Source organism: Falco punctatus (assembly GCF_963210335.1).
Source record: "Falco punctatus genome assembly, chromosome: 10".
In the NCBI taxonomy this organism is placed as follows: Eukaryota; Metazoa; Chordata; class Aves; order Falconiformes; family Falconidae; genus Falco; species Falco punctatus.
Genome location: NC_137590.1, coordinates 14,806,373 through 14,822,774, shown reverse-complemented (window position 1 = coordinate 14,822,774; position 16,402 = coordinate 14,806,373). Strand labels below are relative to the sequence as shown.

Below are 16,402 nucleotides of genomic sequence, written 5' to 3'. Positions count from 1 at the left end.
CATCCTCCAGCAGAGCAGTTTTGGATAGTATTCACCCAGCTGCCTAACTGGCAAAAAACCACTCGCTGAGTGCTTTTTTGTAAAGTATTTGACACATAAAGGTCAAATAAACTGTTCAGCAAATATTTTTTTCAAGGTTTCAGGCAACTCCAATTAAATAGCGCTCATGAGACTTGTATGCTCATTTTATTCCTGTTCTTTTTCTTCCTTCGCCTCTTCTTTTTTTCCCCATTAACTCCAGGTTAGATACTTGCAAGTGTTCCACAATGCCCCTCCAAAGAAAAAGCTGTACCGCAGCAGCATGCTGGTGTGGGCAGGCACGAGCCCAAGGTGACCGGGCTCCTGTCCTAACTTTGCCTTTCATTCCCTCTGTGATGCTTCAGCAGTGCTCCTGTCCTCTAGCCCTTCATTTCCGTGGCTTCATTCAGCCTCCAGCCTGTCAAACTGCCTGTGCGTGCTTAACCTGATGCTGTTAATAGTTCCGTGAGGCCAGTGCATAAAATTAAAGACCCAGTTAAGATCTGGCAGGCTCAGGGGTTGCACAATGAGATTCCTGTATGTACAGCACCGCACACAAAAAGGCTGTGATGTGGAGACCTTTGGTTGTTGGTACACAGACAGAGGATTAATTGTAAAGAGGCACCTCAGCCCTTTCCTGCTCTATTACTAATGCTTTTATTTGCCTTTTTTGACCACAGGAGCCAATTAGTGAGCAGAACTTTGATGCGTACGTGAACACGCTGACCGACATGTACACCAACCAAGAGTGCTACCAGAACCCAGAGAACAAGGACCTGCTGGAGAGCATCAAGCAAGCCGTCAAGGGCATCCAGGTTTAGTGCCGTGGGCCAGGGATGAGCAAGCGAACAGACTGTAAGATGGAACTTTCCCTCCAAGTATTCAGGTTTACAAGTTAGAAAACTTGTTTAATGAATGAAATTAAAAAAAAAAAAAAAAAAAAGGACCAAAATGTAACCAAGAGGCCATTTCTGAGACGTGGAACTGATCGAACTCAATGTTCTCGTTTACTTAACTTTGGACCTTCTTGAGAAAAGTGGGATTTTTTTTTTTTTTCTACCTGGAACACGAGGTAGATCAGGATGGAAGGTTAACTCCTCCTGGAGGCTGTTGGGCTTGGTAGCTGGTGAAGAGCAGGCATCTTTCCTGAGTAGCCACGCTCTTGCAGAGTTGATCCAAGGGTTAAAACATTACAAGAACAGGGTCTTGTCTGATCCAAGACTACCATATGACTGGCTTAAACCCTCATGTTGTCTATGGTCTTATGTCCAGATCACCTACTCACACATGATTATGTTCTATGTTGCTAAAAGTGCTGGAGCTGCAAGCTACCTGTAAATCTGAACCTGTTCTGGGCCTCCCAACCCCGAAGTGTTCAGATATCCACTGGGCATGGGAACTCTGAAGTATTATAAAGTAGCTTATTTTTATTTTCTGAAAGAAATCTGAAGAGCAGTTCTGGATCTCCAGTGGAAAGCGCAATGGAAAAAAGGTTCTCAGGGAAGCTTTTGGAGTTTGCAACTACAGTATTCCTTTGTCTGTCTTAAATATGAGAATAGCTATTATGAATAGGCCAATACCAGATATTTCATACAGAGGAATTCTTTAATGTATCATGGTCCGGTGTATATGATTTTTTTGGAAGTCTGTTTGATGACAGTTCTGGTTCTTTTCATTATTGTGATCATCCTTACAGTGGCATAGTACTGCCAGTCCAGAGATCATACATCAATGCCAGAGAACGTTTGAGATTGCGATGAACAAAACAAACAAACAAAAAAAAAGAAACAACAAACAACAAAAAGAGGAAATGTTAATTGATTGCCAGCAAAGTGCTTACATAACCGTGAATTGGTAGTTGATTTCTTACAGGTATCCACAGGGCAATGGGTATTTTTTTGGTTTGGTGTTCTAAGTTTCGCGCAAAATCACAGCGCAAGCACTGTTCTACAAAAAAAAAAAAAAAAAAAAAAAAAAAAGAGTATTCAGGTATTGGGTATTCTTCCAAAGAAGCATTTTGTAAGCAGCTCGGTACACGCAGCCCACTGTGCACTTAAAGAACAACTCTATGAATGTCTTTGTGACGCTGCTGTCCAGCACCCGCTCCATCGCGCAAGGAGCTGGCTGTCACCCCGCGGGTTTGCTCTCCCCCACACCCATTCCCGGCTGGAGCTCACTGTCCCACTGCTGCAAACCCTTTGGAAGCAGAGGGGCGCACCCCCCCCCCCCCCCCCCCCCCGAGGGGTCCCAGTGAGGGGTGCATCCTGCATCCCTCCTGGTGGTGTGGCAGGCAGAGCTGGGGAGGGTTTTGCTAACTTCTACTAAAGGGAAGACCGTGGTGTTGCTTTGAACCCAATCCTGCAGATATTTAGGGCATCATCCAGAATTCCGAGAAGTCAGTGGAAAGCTTCCCAGTGACTGCAGCGGTCCCTGGATCTGGCCTCGAAGCTCACAAGCGACTTGACTTGCATCAGTCCATCTGCTGAGTTCAATAGGGCAGCTGGCGCGGGTGGGTTTCCTCACATCCTTAAGTGTTTGCAGGATCAGACCCCATCAGTTCACTTATTTCAGAACCCATTCCAAGTGCAAAAATACAAAAGCAAGGGGAAAAATATAAATTGAGGTGTTAAAAACACAATGTTCTTAACATGTAAATAGAGTCCAAATTGATTGTGACTGCAATTCAGTTAGTATTTAAAAGTAGAGAAATTGCACTTCCTGGAAGAAAGAGGGGAGGAAAAAAAAAAAAAGTAGTTAGTTTAATTATCCTGTAAATTATTTAATTTTGGCAAGATGTATGTAATTTATATTTACAACACCTTATGTTAACTTTTTGCTATTTATTTAACTTTTTTATTTATTAATTTTATACTTATTTTAAACTGGACACTGCACCATAGAAAAGAAGATAAAAGAAGCAAAAAAAAAAAGTTAAAAATTAAAACTTTTGACCATAAAAAAATGATATTCCAAAAAAAATAAAAAAAAATAAAGAAACCTATCTACAACTCCTACTTGTAATTTTGATGCAACCAAGTTATTTTTTATATATTTTGTTATTTATTCTTTTAATGATGGGAATTTTTTTAAAGATATTTTATAACTGAGACATTTTGATAATTTTTTGGTTTGTTTTTTTGCGGGGGCAGGGGCACCAGGGGGAAGAGAGACTTTTTCAGTTTTTCTTTTCTTTTTCATTCATGTTGTTTCAGGCACTGATAACAGGAAATGAAAATTCTGTATTTATTATTTATTTAATATTTAAGTCGGGGAAAAAAATGAACTGTGCTCTTGTTGTATATTTATTTTGTCGTTTGTGTGTTGGTTATGTGATGACTGAGTACTTGTTTATGTGAAGGAATACTGTTAATATTTAAATAATAAAGAGTCACATTGAAAGTTATAGCAGGCTACATGTTATTCTGTGAAAACGAATACTGTGATCTACTTTCCTCAGGAAATGTATTTTGCAGACAGAACTTCCTTATGTACTGGCAGGGTTATTTCATAATAAAACCCAGTTCTGTTTGTGACTTTAGTTCCCATGGTCTTTCTTCGAGCTGCTGCCAATGCCCCCAGCATGTCCCCGGTGGGCTTCGTCCTTGCTCCTGCACGATGGCTTGGAGGGTCGGCGTGTCCCCCTGTCTTGGAGCTGCAGCTAGAGACTGCCCGACCCAAGCCTTCCTCTCCCCGCCTGCTAAATGGGGGGAATTTAGGTTTGGTATCTCTGAAGGCTTTGAAGAATAAGGAGCTGTGGTGGGTGCCTCAGATCTCGCAGTGGGGAGAATCCCAACTTTGAGCAGAGGTACGTGTTTGCTGGGTCGGATGCTGGAGCCCCTTGCCCAAGGCAGGTGGGCTGCAGGCAGTGCTCCTCCGGGCAGCGGTCGCATCCTGCACCCCCAGCGCTCAGCATCCCCAGGATGCCACAGCTTCATGCTCCCAGAGGTGGTGTGTGAGCAGCGGAGATGCCAGCCCTGGGATGGGACACAGAGATGGATGCTTTCCCCACCTGGATTTACAAAAAAAGCCTCGCCAAATTATCTCTGAAGTTTAGCTAAAATGCTGGGAGATGGCTTGTTGTTGTCAACAAGATTTCCTCGCTTACATTCTGCCTGATGGTGATGTTCAAAGAGTGCCATCCTGGAAGAATGAAGCGTTCTCACTGGCAAAAGTTTATATTTTGAAGCTGTGGCAATGAAGAGAATTTCTCACCGGTCTCTGCATTAGAGATGTCATTGCTGAAATTGTCGAAATTCAGTCTTGCAATGCTGTAGCTTCCAAGGTGAAATAAGATAAATCATATTAAGGCAATTTGGAGTTGAGTGAGTTGGGTCAAATGGGAATTTCAAGCAGGTCTATCACCAAGAAATTAAATTTTCTGATTAACTGACCTGAACTTTCCTGACCGTCCCACACGGAGGCACAAGTGCTGCTGGGTTACAACAGGAGGGGTAGCCGTACCGCAAAGACACAAAAGGGAAAGGCAGACTAAAGTGGAGCCAAAAGGGTAAGAACCGTAGCCAGAAAAATTTAGAGGAAAGTTTTGGGTAAAAAGAAGATGTCTTAAAGTCTGTCCTTAAGTATGTTTATGGCCATGGGTGTTCATTGGAAGTTCTTTCTGTCTTCATTGGATGTCTGCAAGCTGTCCTGGGGCAGGACAGCTGGCAGAGGCTTGGGACAGGTTTGTGGGGATCGTCAAGGAGAGGATGACTCTCCTGGAGAGGGTGCAGTAGATGCTCTTGTTTCATGCTGGTGGGTTTCCAAGGTCAGTGTGGTGGACAAGTGGGCTACCAGCTCTGCCCTCTTCCCCTCCTCTGCAGAGCACAGCACAGAGATCTCAGGTGCAATTAAATGTGTAAGGCAGGGGCTCATAAGAGCGATTAAACTTTGGGCCCAGAGTCTCCCCTAGTTGTGACCAACGCTGAAATTGGGAGTTACTGGTAGCTATGAAGCGACAGACCCACCGTGGAGACATGAGGGACAGTTTGGTTCAGAGCCTTCACACTGGTCCCGTGAGTGCAGCAGCAATGGGCCTTCCCCACCTCTGCAGCCCCAGCTCCTCACACGGGAGGTGTCCTGGGACACCAGCCATCCTGCCTTATCTCCATGTTGGGATAAGCTGGAGACTTTGCTGCAGCACTCCTGGCTCTGCTGAAAGCAAGTACTCCTCCTGCCTCTGCCCGAGCTCTTTCTCCAGGTTCTTCTATCAGCATCTGGCTTTCCTCTCTCTGAGAAGTCTGATTTAGGATCTGCCCTGGATCCCCATGCCATGTCGCCCCAAATGCCTGAGCAGAAACACCCTCAGGAGCGAGGACTGCTGGAGACTGAGCCCAGCTTTCCCGGGAGCCATCCTGTGCAGCAGGAGCCCCAAGGACAAGGTCTCTTTGAGGTTCTGCTGGATGACACCTTAGGGCCAGTGATGGGGCCTTGATCCTTCCACAAAGGGCTGCACATCTTAAAAGGAGAAAAACAGGGCGACCCATGCAACGGTTCACCAGAACTGGCTGGCATGTTGTTTTTCTGAAGGGTACATAATTGTTTTATGGGGGGTTTCGCTAGGCTTTGCACCACCAAGCAGTTCCTTGTGCCAATATTTGATTATGATGATACAGCTAATAGACATGCTCGCTTGTCCTTTCTTAACGAATTGGCTGTGCTGTATAATAGAGCGGTTAGATTTGTGTTAAATTGCAGCTTTGGGAGCCATCACTGTGAGATGTTATCTTCTCTGAACTGGCGTCCTTTATCGCAGGGAAGGGAATTGAATTGGTTTAAGATGGTACACTGTCAGTTTATAGGTGTGCTTAGGAGAGCTCTTAAGCCTCCTTCAACGCATGTAGGGTGAGAGCTGAACAGCAGAGGAGAGCAGGTCTTTTGCTTCAAGGATGCAAGGGAAAAGATTGTCAGCATATGGTTGTTTCTAAATGCATCGATAAACCCATTGACCAACGAGAGCGTCATTTTGCCTTGCTGATGCTATTGTTAATTGTTACGAGCTGTTAATGACCCATCTCTCCACTCTTGGGCTCAGGTGGTACCTTCCATTTGTCAACATTTCCTAGCCTCTTCCAGAGAGCCACCAGCTCCAGCGATGGCTTTTGGGTGTACACAGAAAGGGCTTTCTTTCCCAGCCTCGTGCATTTTTTAATGATCGTGCATTTTTTGTTCTCCCTGTCCCAGAGCTCCTCTGGTGAAGTCTTAAAGCTTGGTCCATCTCACCCTGCTCCCACAGCCAAGGGGTCCTAAAAACACACGGGTCGGGAGGGGGTCACCTCATTCTCCATCAGGTTACTGGGGAGAGAAGGCTACTTTGCGTTTCAGAGATGCCATTTGGCATCGAATTTAGCCCCCTTAGGCTGCAGGAAGACAATGCTGAGGCTGGGGAGCAATCAGATGGGCTGGAGATGACACTGCAGCCAACAGATTAGCCCCTAGCTGGAAACTGCTTCCCTCCCAACCGGTACCGAGCGCAGCTTGCTTGGATTAAAGGCTCTGGCCCGCACTTGTTAAGATACTCACTTCTTCTATACTTTTATGAGAAGATATATCCTGAAACGACCTTCTGCTTTGTACAGAAGGGCTCGTGGGACTGAGGCTGTAGGAAAGCATGCGGATGATGCATTCTTCAGACAAATAGCTCTTGTTATTCCAGATGCCTTCATCCCTGTCTTTCAGGGGGATGAATAAATCACCAATTGTTGTAAAAATGGTAGTATCAGATTTAAAGACATTTTTGACCCTGTCAACAAGGAAGTATAACAAGCATTAAAGCCTGCTTTCATTTATATAACTGCAATGTTCTTTTATTTGGATGTCAGTGACTGTCTTTGATGATCTGAAGAAACACAAGCCATGAAGGGATAGAGCACGGACATATGCTCTGCCTGAGCTCCAGAACCAGCACAGAGGGCTGGACCACCCTGGGAGGACCTATCCACATTAAGATATGGTGTCTGACCCCACAGTTTTGTGGTCGGGTTAACTTCAGCATGCCCTTATTGAAGCCAGGATATCTCAAAACTTTTCCTTGCCTCTTCTTTACTCACAAGTCCTAGAGTCCACCCAAACTGAGCATGAAGCAATGGCCAAATGGTCTGGACTCAAACAGGGGCTAACTTGGCCTTAGCACTGCAAGGCAGTTGGTTTTGGCCTCAGGCTCATCAAGTCCAAGATCAAGGATCAGCTTTTCAGGTTTTGCTGTTTGCCAGAGGACACCTTCTTGGGCTTCAACATTTAACAGCCCAGACCAACCGTGCTGAGGATGTTTAGCCATTGAATAACATAAATCCAGAAGCTAGATTAATAAACAGTCTAGTCTGTCTAGAGCAGTCTACAGGGTGGAGAGATAAAACTGTAAAATATTCATTATAGGCTTGGGGATGAAGTCATTAATTTAATAACTACCCATTGCTTTGCTTCTTACAGTTGTTAGCAGTCTGAAGGTTACAGAAGATTAGGTGGGAAACTTACTGCCTCCCTGCTGAGAGGAGCCTTTCCCATGAAAGCCACAGCCCAGCTCCCATCTGTCACCCCATTACGTTTGGAGGTGGTGAATATATTATCGTGCTGCTTATCGAAATAAAACAAAACAGAATTTCTGCTGGCCACATGGCAACCCTCCACGAAATTTAATGAGGACGCTGCCCTTTATGCACGAGGCTACTTCCAACAGCTGTAGAGATGAAGACAGGAGGATCTTTGCTGGCGCTTGCTGTTTGCTCACGATGTGGCTCCCACAGCGAGCCTGGCCCCAGCAGCATCGCGAGGGCAGGCGCCTTTGGGGACCAATGCTTTGGCTGCCTCTTGTCCTGAGAGCTTGGGAGCATTGTCAGAGCCTTCCTTGCCTATGATTTCTCAGTGGGTCTTCACATTTTCAGGAGAGGGAACATGGATATTAGTTCAGTCCCTGCTGTGATCTGATATTGGGGAGCATCCAGGACTTAGATATACGCATCCTCTTTATAGTGATTATGGATGGAATGCCCTGATGAGTGTGCTTCCCCACTGACAATTACAATTTGCAGCGATGCTGCAGCAAAAATTGTGGGGGGAGGTAGGGGGGAGTAAGGGAGGGTGTCTGTCCACTTGGCATATTTTGTCATTGGTTTTGTCCAGGGACAGCAAAGAGCTGTAACCTGAACAAAGTGCACAGTGGGTAAGGTCTGAGCAGAAGACAGTGTATGATGGGCGATGTGTGTCCCCCACAGCCATCTCCTGCTGATGAGGGGCCAAGACACTGCTAATCCCCCCCTGACAACCACCCTGACAGTGGTGCCAATCAAATTACCTAAATAATTTTATCGAATCTTTGTAAAATAAATAAAATAAAACCAGGCACATACCACAAGCGTGGGACGTGGACCACAGCATAGATGGATATATGGGTGCAGCCACCCAGTTCTGCCAGGCAGCCCCCAGCTGCAGCCTCCCTGCGGGGGGACCAGCTCCAGCAGCACTTAGTGCCCATCCCTGTTCTTGAGAAGGGCAGGAGAAACAGCTCGGAAAGCACTGAAGGGTGCTGGATGAATTCTGTCCTGATGGAGCTGCAGCTCCTCTGCAGAGCCCATATTCCTCACTCAGCCACCAGCCTTTGAAGAGCCCTTTTGCCCATGGGCATCCCAGGTCCTCCTAAAGCCTCGAAGAGCTGCAGAGCCACATGGACTGATGCCAGGCAAAGCAGGAACAAGTGGGACTCCTAAGGGAGCAACGTGAGGAAGTAAGAGAGGAGAGATGGTGGCCAGTGGTGGAGAAAGGTATCTGTGCTCTCCATTAACACAAGAAGCAATGATAAGCACTGCAGGTCATGCAGTGACAGACACTGATTTTTACCTTGCACCATTTGGTGTGACTGTAATTCTGCCACCAACCCAGAGAGCACCAAGTCGCCTTGTTTTCACATAAATTCCAGGCTATCTGGTTGACTCAAGTTATCCTTGATGATTGCCCAAGGGAGAAAAGAAAACATCCCTGGAATCATGTTCTGGCTTCTGCAGGCTCCCAAAGGAGACGCTTGCGTGAGGTCTGTGGGCAGCTCAAAACAGACAAGTACAAAGCTGGGCCTCCAGGCACTGGGGATGAGAAGCTGTGGACAGGTGATTCACTGCAATACCTTGGCCAAGACTTCTCCCTACAGTTTAATGACATCAGGCTCTGTTTTAGCACAGATAGAGTGAGACGTTAGTGGCACCTTAAGCAGTGTCAGGAGGAAAGGGAAAGAGAGAGAGAAAATGCTCGTGAATCACCACAGACCTACAAGGTATTTCTGTTGTCACCAAGAAGTAACAGAAACATTTCTGCAGAGCGTTAACCTCAATTTTTCCCTCACAACAGACTAATTTGCAACTGTCAGCATAAGCATCTTTGTCCTGACCATCCTGTACACCAGTACAAATCGAGCACGGGCAGGGCTAACTGCAGAGGCCCTACCCCAGTATCATGCCATCGCATTATCCTTTCATTTCTCTTATCAATGCTGCCATTCAGTTCCACTCCTTATTCCCAGCCGTTATCACAATAAGCCAAGAAAGTGCAGAGCATCAGCCAGGAGGGAAAAAAATAATAATAAAAAAAGAACAGGTGAAATCCTGATGTTGTCAGCTAAAATAGTTTCCAGATGAGCTCTGCCCACAAAGCAGCTGAATCTTGGTGATTTAGTTGCCAAATTTTACATTTGCTCCCTCTCCCCCATCTCTCCTCTCAGCTGCAAGCTCAAAGTGGAGTCCTGACACTGCAAAGCGTTAATAGAATTAGTCTCCTGCTATAAACTGTTCACTGGGGCTTGTTAGCTCAATTGTTGATGCTAAATTCTTATCAGAACCACCTAAAAGAGCATTAATCAAGAAAGGCTGAACTCCCTGCCTGGGTCACAGAAATTTAATTAAACCCCAAGTAAAACTGGAAAATCATTTTGAAAAGAGAAGAGATGAATGCAAAAAGCTTTTCACCATTTGACTCTGCATCTTTGTAGTTCAAACCCTCAGCCACGATTTCAAAGAGAGTTTTGCGAGAGCAAAGGCTGAGTGAAACACAGACAAGACTTCCCTCAGTGCCTCCTTTAACACAAGGTCCTGGTGCTCATCCAGGGTAACTGAAATATGGAAACCACTGATTAAGGCCTGCTAAGGACCGGGATCCACAAATGCAAAGGAACAGAATGCCCTTCCAAGTAAAACTGTGATCTTCTCGAGTAAGGTTGTGTTACAGTTATTGGTTTATGTATTTGTATCTATTTCACATTTGCTGTGCAAAAAGGCTCATGCAACAACCATTTGATTGGTAGGTGCAGAGAAATATTAGTACTGGTGTCGGTACAACCTTGTGTGGAATAGTTCTGGGACCTCTCTTTGGAAAAAGAAAAGATGAATTTATCCCTGAGCAGGTGCAGGGAAGGACTGGCAGGGTGATTAGCAGAACAGAGAACCTATCTTAGGAGAGGAGATTAAAAGAGCTTGGCTTGTTTAGCCTAGAAAAACAAAGGTTAAGAGGGGATATGATTACTCTTCATAAATACATTCAGGGTAGGAGGAAGGGAAATGATTTAAGTTAGAGGATAATATGGGTAGGAGATCAAATAAGGCTCATCTTGGCCAGGAATAAATTTCTATTGGAAATTGGAAGATGTCTCCTTATTTCTGGAGGAGGGATGTTTTGGAAAAGCCTTCCGAGCAGTACAGCTGAGCCCCTGGGGCTTTTAAGGGGAGATGGACACATGTTGTGGCTGGTGCAGCCTGATAAGCAAGTCTGCAGGTAGGAGATGTGGGACTACCAAAGTCAAAGCAGGAGCAGGAAAACATGATATGGCTGCTGTCTTGTTGTATTTTTATTATTTATGAATCCATAAAACCCACTGATTTCATTTAATCCGTGATTCACTTGAAAGATCCAGGAATCATTTTCTTCCCCTGTAAATAGAAAAAGTTTGATTTTTGAGATTTTTATTTGGCAACCCTCTCCTAAATCATGGCAGATGGGCCATAACGAGACAGTGGAGGGATAGGATGCTGAACGGGGCTCACGGGTGCTCCTGGCACTACCAAGAAGAGATGGAGCACCTCGCTGCTGTATGTCCCCAACAGCAGAGACCTCCAGTGATGCTTTCTCCCACTCTCAGCCAGGCTGCACCATCTCCTGGCTGCTTGCCTTTGATGATGCAGTTAAGTGAGATGAATCCAGGTCTTTACGAGTCCTTTTTCCAAGTGGCAGTGGTTATGCACAGTGCAATACAGTGGAAATCAAGACATATGTTCTTCCTCTTGCTTCAGCAATTACTCACAGAGCCCTTTGATGAAGTGAGGCAAGAGGATAGCTTTAGGAGACACACACACACACACACACACACGCATACCCTTTGCATGGCCAGGAGGATCTCAAGTGATTTGCTGTCAGTGTGTTAACAGTAATACTAGTGTACATGCATACGTCTGCATGTATTTACATATATGCATGTGTGTGTGTGTATGCATATATAGTATATGCTTCTGAAAGTGGTATAGTGCCAAACTGACCAGAAAACGCCACGGGGCACATTTTGCAAAATAAAGACAATGGTGAAACTATAACCCTATTTAATGCTTGTCCAGTTCTTAATTTATGTGAGTCATCCTGTCACTCACAAATTACGCTGTTGACTTAAAGGGCCATCTATATCACAAGGCTTCAGGTCAGGCTGCCTAAGTGCACGAGCTTGGCCCTGCCTTTGGGGTGCTAAAATGCATTTTTACTATTTGCTTTTTCAAATATAGAAAAACATCCCATTTTAACTGACCATCGCTAAGATGGACTTCAGAAGTTAATTCAGGCTGGCTGGTGTTTTAAAAATATGTATTTAAAAATGATTAAAAAAAAAAAAGGAAGGAGGAAACTGTAAAAAACAGGGAAATAAAGATAAGAAAGAGCAAGAAAAATCTTAGCTTCAGCTTAACCTCATAAAAATTGCTTGCTCTCAGCAATTAAGTATCAGCTAACAAAGGATGGAGACTTGATTCTCACTGTTAAGACTGTAGAGCTGGGGGTTGCTGAGGGTAGGGACAGGGCTTGCACTTGCACCAGTGCCCCAGCCCAGGAGAAGATGCAGAGGTGCAACCGCCAGACCCTGCAGCAATGCCTGTACTGCTGGGGACACCTTGTGGTACATGCCTGAGAGACATAATAATGCTGGGATTTAACTGATGCCACCAGGCCCTGCTTTCCCAATCCTACTCTGTTTTTTCCAATCTCAGATGCTGCTGGGGCTCTTCAATCCCGAGGGAGCTGCCCACACGCATTTGCAGACAACGCAGATGCTGAAGTTACTTACTAATCTATTGCTGACTATAACTCACGGATAACAAAGCCCCAGGTGAGCTGTAAGGATGAAAGGAAGGTCTTTTTAAAGAGTGGGGAAAGAAGGAGCACAAAGAATCAGCAATTACAGACCCGTAAAATCATGAAACACCCAACCATTCTGTTTTTCTAAATGTGGGTATTTTTGCAAGATTATCAGACAACTTTTGGTTTCCTCCAGAGCCCGGCGCTATGACCTATGTGGAGGTGTTTTCAGCAATAACTGTATTCTCAAAGAAGCCAGAGGGGCCAAAGCCCCTAGGGGAGCAGAACGGGTGGCTGTCAGTGGGAAGCTGGGGTGAGCTCGCGGCGGTGAAGGTGTGCCTGCCCAGGCACAGCCCAGCGGAGTCCTCTGTTAGCCCGCGGTTTGGGCCCCGTGCTGCAGAGACATGTAGGAGCTTGAGGTGCCAAAAATAACCCGTCCCTTAGGGGTGACTGTCTCCCTTCAGCTATTCCCTGCCCCGTGGCATTTGGGGTACAGGCAATGAGGTGGGGACTTGCCGTGGGCAAGTGCCTTCCCTACGTGCTTCTCCTGGCTAGTTCTTGTAATCCTCTGTCTGGAGATGGAGGGGCTGCAAGTCTCACTGATCCTGGCAGTGAAAGGCTGGAAGGAATCATGAATATACCTGGGAGGGTTCAGGATATTTGGGAATCCCTAAAACACTCCTCAAGCACTTTCTGGTCTTCTCGAGGACCTGCTGGAAGAGCAGCTGCTACCGCTGAATCTTCTCCTCCACCTCAGTAACAGTTTGCAGGGAGGCACAAGCGGTGCTCCCCTCGGCTGCTGCTGCCAGCTCCCTGCCTACGGCACAGTTGCTCTAGCAATAATGGGAAATTTTTTACCCACCTTTCATTTTAGCAATTTTTGTGCAAAAAATAAACCAATTGCTATTTTGCAAGCGGCTCTAGCAGCAAGGGGAGCAGATGCTGAACGGAAGCCCTGGAATCACACGTGTAAGGAGTTTGTCTGTTCTGCATTTGCAGCTTTCAACTGCATTGCCATTACGCTTGAGTGCTTTCTGTATTAAACAAGATCAGGCGAGCGCAATCGCCACGTCCTGTTTTGGTTGAATCAGCAAGGAGGAGTTTCAGTGCTCACTCTCCACGAATAATCCCATTCTCCCAGGCAGCTGTCTGCAAACATCTACAGTATTACCCCGTGCCTCTTCGCAGAGTCTGCTGTTATCATGTTAATGAAGGGAGCTGAGATAATCACCTTAAAGCATAAATAAACCTTGGATGCTGATTCACTTTCTCCTATTTGAGTCTCATTTACCAGTGCAATTCTTATTTTTTTCCACTGCGGGCTTGTTGTGTCTAGAAGGATAGCTCTTTCTGCTTTCACAATTCATCTTCAGACAACTTAAATCAAGAAGCCTCTTGTCTAGATGTGGTTATTTCTTCTCATTTTGTAGCCATACGTTGTATCAAGTCCTAGATCTAAGGCCAGTCAAGACAATTTTGTTTGATCCACAGCCTTAGCAGTCACACGGACTGCACAGCCCCAGCCAGCGCTGTGTAGGTCACTGACAGGAGAACACACACACACGCTTTTAAAAGAGGATAATTTCTCAGTCTGAAATGGGTGACAGCATCTACCTTTTCCCCATGTCATGTCAGGCCCTGCCATGTTGGTTACAACCATTGAAGGAGCCTACGTGGGTGGGTAAAATCTAAATTAGGTGCTTAATGCTCAGCCAGATCGTGCTGAGGGACACTGCACGAACGGCAAGTCAGATAGTGTCACAGGCTTTAAATACTCCATTTTTCCTTTAAGCACCAGCCCCTGGTGTCAGGTGAATATGCTTCTCACTTCTTTTCTTCTCAGTAAATTTATATCTGGCATTTATGGTTGCAGAAAAAAAATAATAAAATCCAAGCATGTGGTTCAAGTTGGGTGTTCATAAGCTCAAAATGAAGAATATCAATTAGCTCCCAGAGTAATGTTTTTTTGCTAAGTTCCCATGATTTTTCCCAAGCCTGACTAACAATATCAGAACATCTGGTGTTGGCTACGCTTCACACGAGAGGTTCAGCTACAGCGCAAGGACGGTGTGTGCCAGCTGGGGACTGGCATCTCCCCAGCTCCTCGCCGGCTCCCACCACCGGGCTGCTCCGTGCATCCGCTCCCGCACCCTGGGAAGCCCCGATCCCACCCAGAGCTGGGACAATGTACTGTCACAGCAGGGATCGCTGCAGAGGTGTCCTGCAAGGGATGAGAACTGGGAGAACTGGGTGCTGACCTGAAGGAACAGGTGTGGAAATGTTGCCCTGTGCTGGGAGCCAGAAATTAGGGCAGGGTAGGGGGTACGGGGCTGTGGGAAGGCAGTGCCACTGGGATGAGAAAATGCTCCCAGGAGGTGTGCAATGGGACAGATGGGGAAATAAGAGTCCTAGTCTGTGTGTAGTTGTTTTGTGTTTGCGTGGCAAGGTTTTCGTAGCAGGGGAGCTACCAGGGTAGCTTCTGTGTGAAGCTGCTAGAAGCTTTCCCCCCATCTGATAGAGCTAATGCCAGACAGACAGCACAAAGGTGGACTCACTGCTGGCCAAGGCCAAGGTCAGCAGTGACGGTGGCAGCGCCTCTGGGATAACATATTTAAGAAGGGGGGAAAAACCTTGTGCAACAGCAACTTCAGCTGGAGGGAGGAGTGAGAATACGTGAGAGGAACAGCCCTGCAGAGACCCAAGGAGGTGCAGGAGGAGGCAGCAGGGGCTCCAGGCCTGGGGCAGATATTCCCTGGCAGCCTGTGATGAAGACCACGGTGAGGCAGGCTGTGCCCCCAGCCCATGGAGCCCATGGTGGAACAGTTTCCCCCCCACAGCCCCAGAAGGGCCCCACACCGGGGCAGGGGGATGCTCACAGTGGGCTGTGGCCCCTGGGCAGCTCCTGGCAGGGTCTGTGGCCCCATGGGGAGAGGAGCCTGGGCTGGGGCAGGGGCTGGGGACCCCACGGGAAACCCCCTGGGGCAGGCAGTGCTTGAGGGGCTATGGGAGGGACCCATGCTGGGGCAGTGCGTGAGGAGCTGCAGCCCTTGGGAAGGGCTGACACTGCAGCAGCTCCTGGAGGGTGGTCTCCAATGGGAGAGACCCCAGGCTGGGGCAGGGGCAGGGTGTGAGGAGGAAGGAGCGGCAGAGACAATGTGCGATGGACTGACCATAACCCCATTCCCCTGCACCATTCGAGGGGAGGAGGGAGAGAAAAGGGAGAGTGAAGCTGAGCCTGGGAAGAAGGGATGGTTTGGGGGAGGTGTTTTAAGATTTGGTTTTCTTTCTCATTATCCTGCTCTGATTTGATTGGTAATAAATTAAACTAATTTGACCAAGCTGAGCCTGTTTTGCCCATGATGGCAATTGCTGGGCGATCTCTCCCTGCCCATACCTCGACCCAGGAGCATTTTGTCCCATGTCCTCCCCCCTGCCCAGCTGGGCGGCCAGTGACAGAGCGGCTGGGTGGGCATGCAGCAGCCAGCCAGGGCCATCCCCACCCTGCCATTCGTATTTCGGCTGGACCAGTGGGTGCAGGCTGTTGGTTCAGTTTGTATTTAGACCTGGTCTACATTTATGCCTGGCTGATATCCCTGTGCTGCTGGCCCAGGCTATATTTAAGCCTGGTCTGTCGGCTCCAGCTGCATTTAGCCCTACTCTGTAGCTCTGGTCAATATTTAGGCCCTGCCTATAAGCCCAAGTAGTTGACCAAGGCTTTATTTAGAGCCAGTTTGCACTTAGGGCCGGTCTGTACTTAGCTCTGACCTGTAGGCCTAGTGCATTGTGTGCTGTGGTTTGTATTAAGGCCTGGTCAGTAGCACTACCCATATGTAGGCCCTATACATAAGCCCCATAAGTAGGTCCCATACGCAGGCCCTGTGTGTACTCAGGCCACAGTGCCAGCAGGGAAGGGTGAGCTCCTGCTGGGATGGGGACCGGAGACCCCCGGCCGCCCCCGCACTGGGACGGGCCCCCCTCAGGTATCCAGCGGTGCCCCCGGGCCCGGCAGCGGTACAACTTTCCCCCCCGCGCCGGGTCGGCATGGTACAGCCTAGAGAGCGCCCCCCGCCGGGCAACA

General features: G+C 47.2%; 1 protein-coding gene across 10 annotated transcripts in view; it reads left to right on the top strand.

Moving 5' to 3' along the window:
* The window catches only part of MYT1 (myelin transcription factor 1), a 124,866-nt gene extending 108,621 nt beyond the window's left edge, over nucleotides 1-16,245 (top strand). For all 10 annotated transcript variants that reach the window (XM_080404003.1, XM_080404006.1, XM_080404004.1 and 7 more), the window contains one exon: nucleotides 699-16,245. In XM_080404003.1, coding sequence (XP_080260129.1) covers nucleotides 699-839 — 141 coding nt within the window. In that variant the 3' untranslated portion in view covers nucleotides 840-16,245. The remainder of the gene's footprint in view (nucleotides 1-698) is intronic.
* Nucleotides 16,246-16,402: the final 157 nt, after the last annotated feature.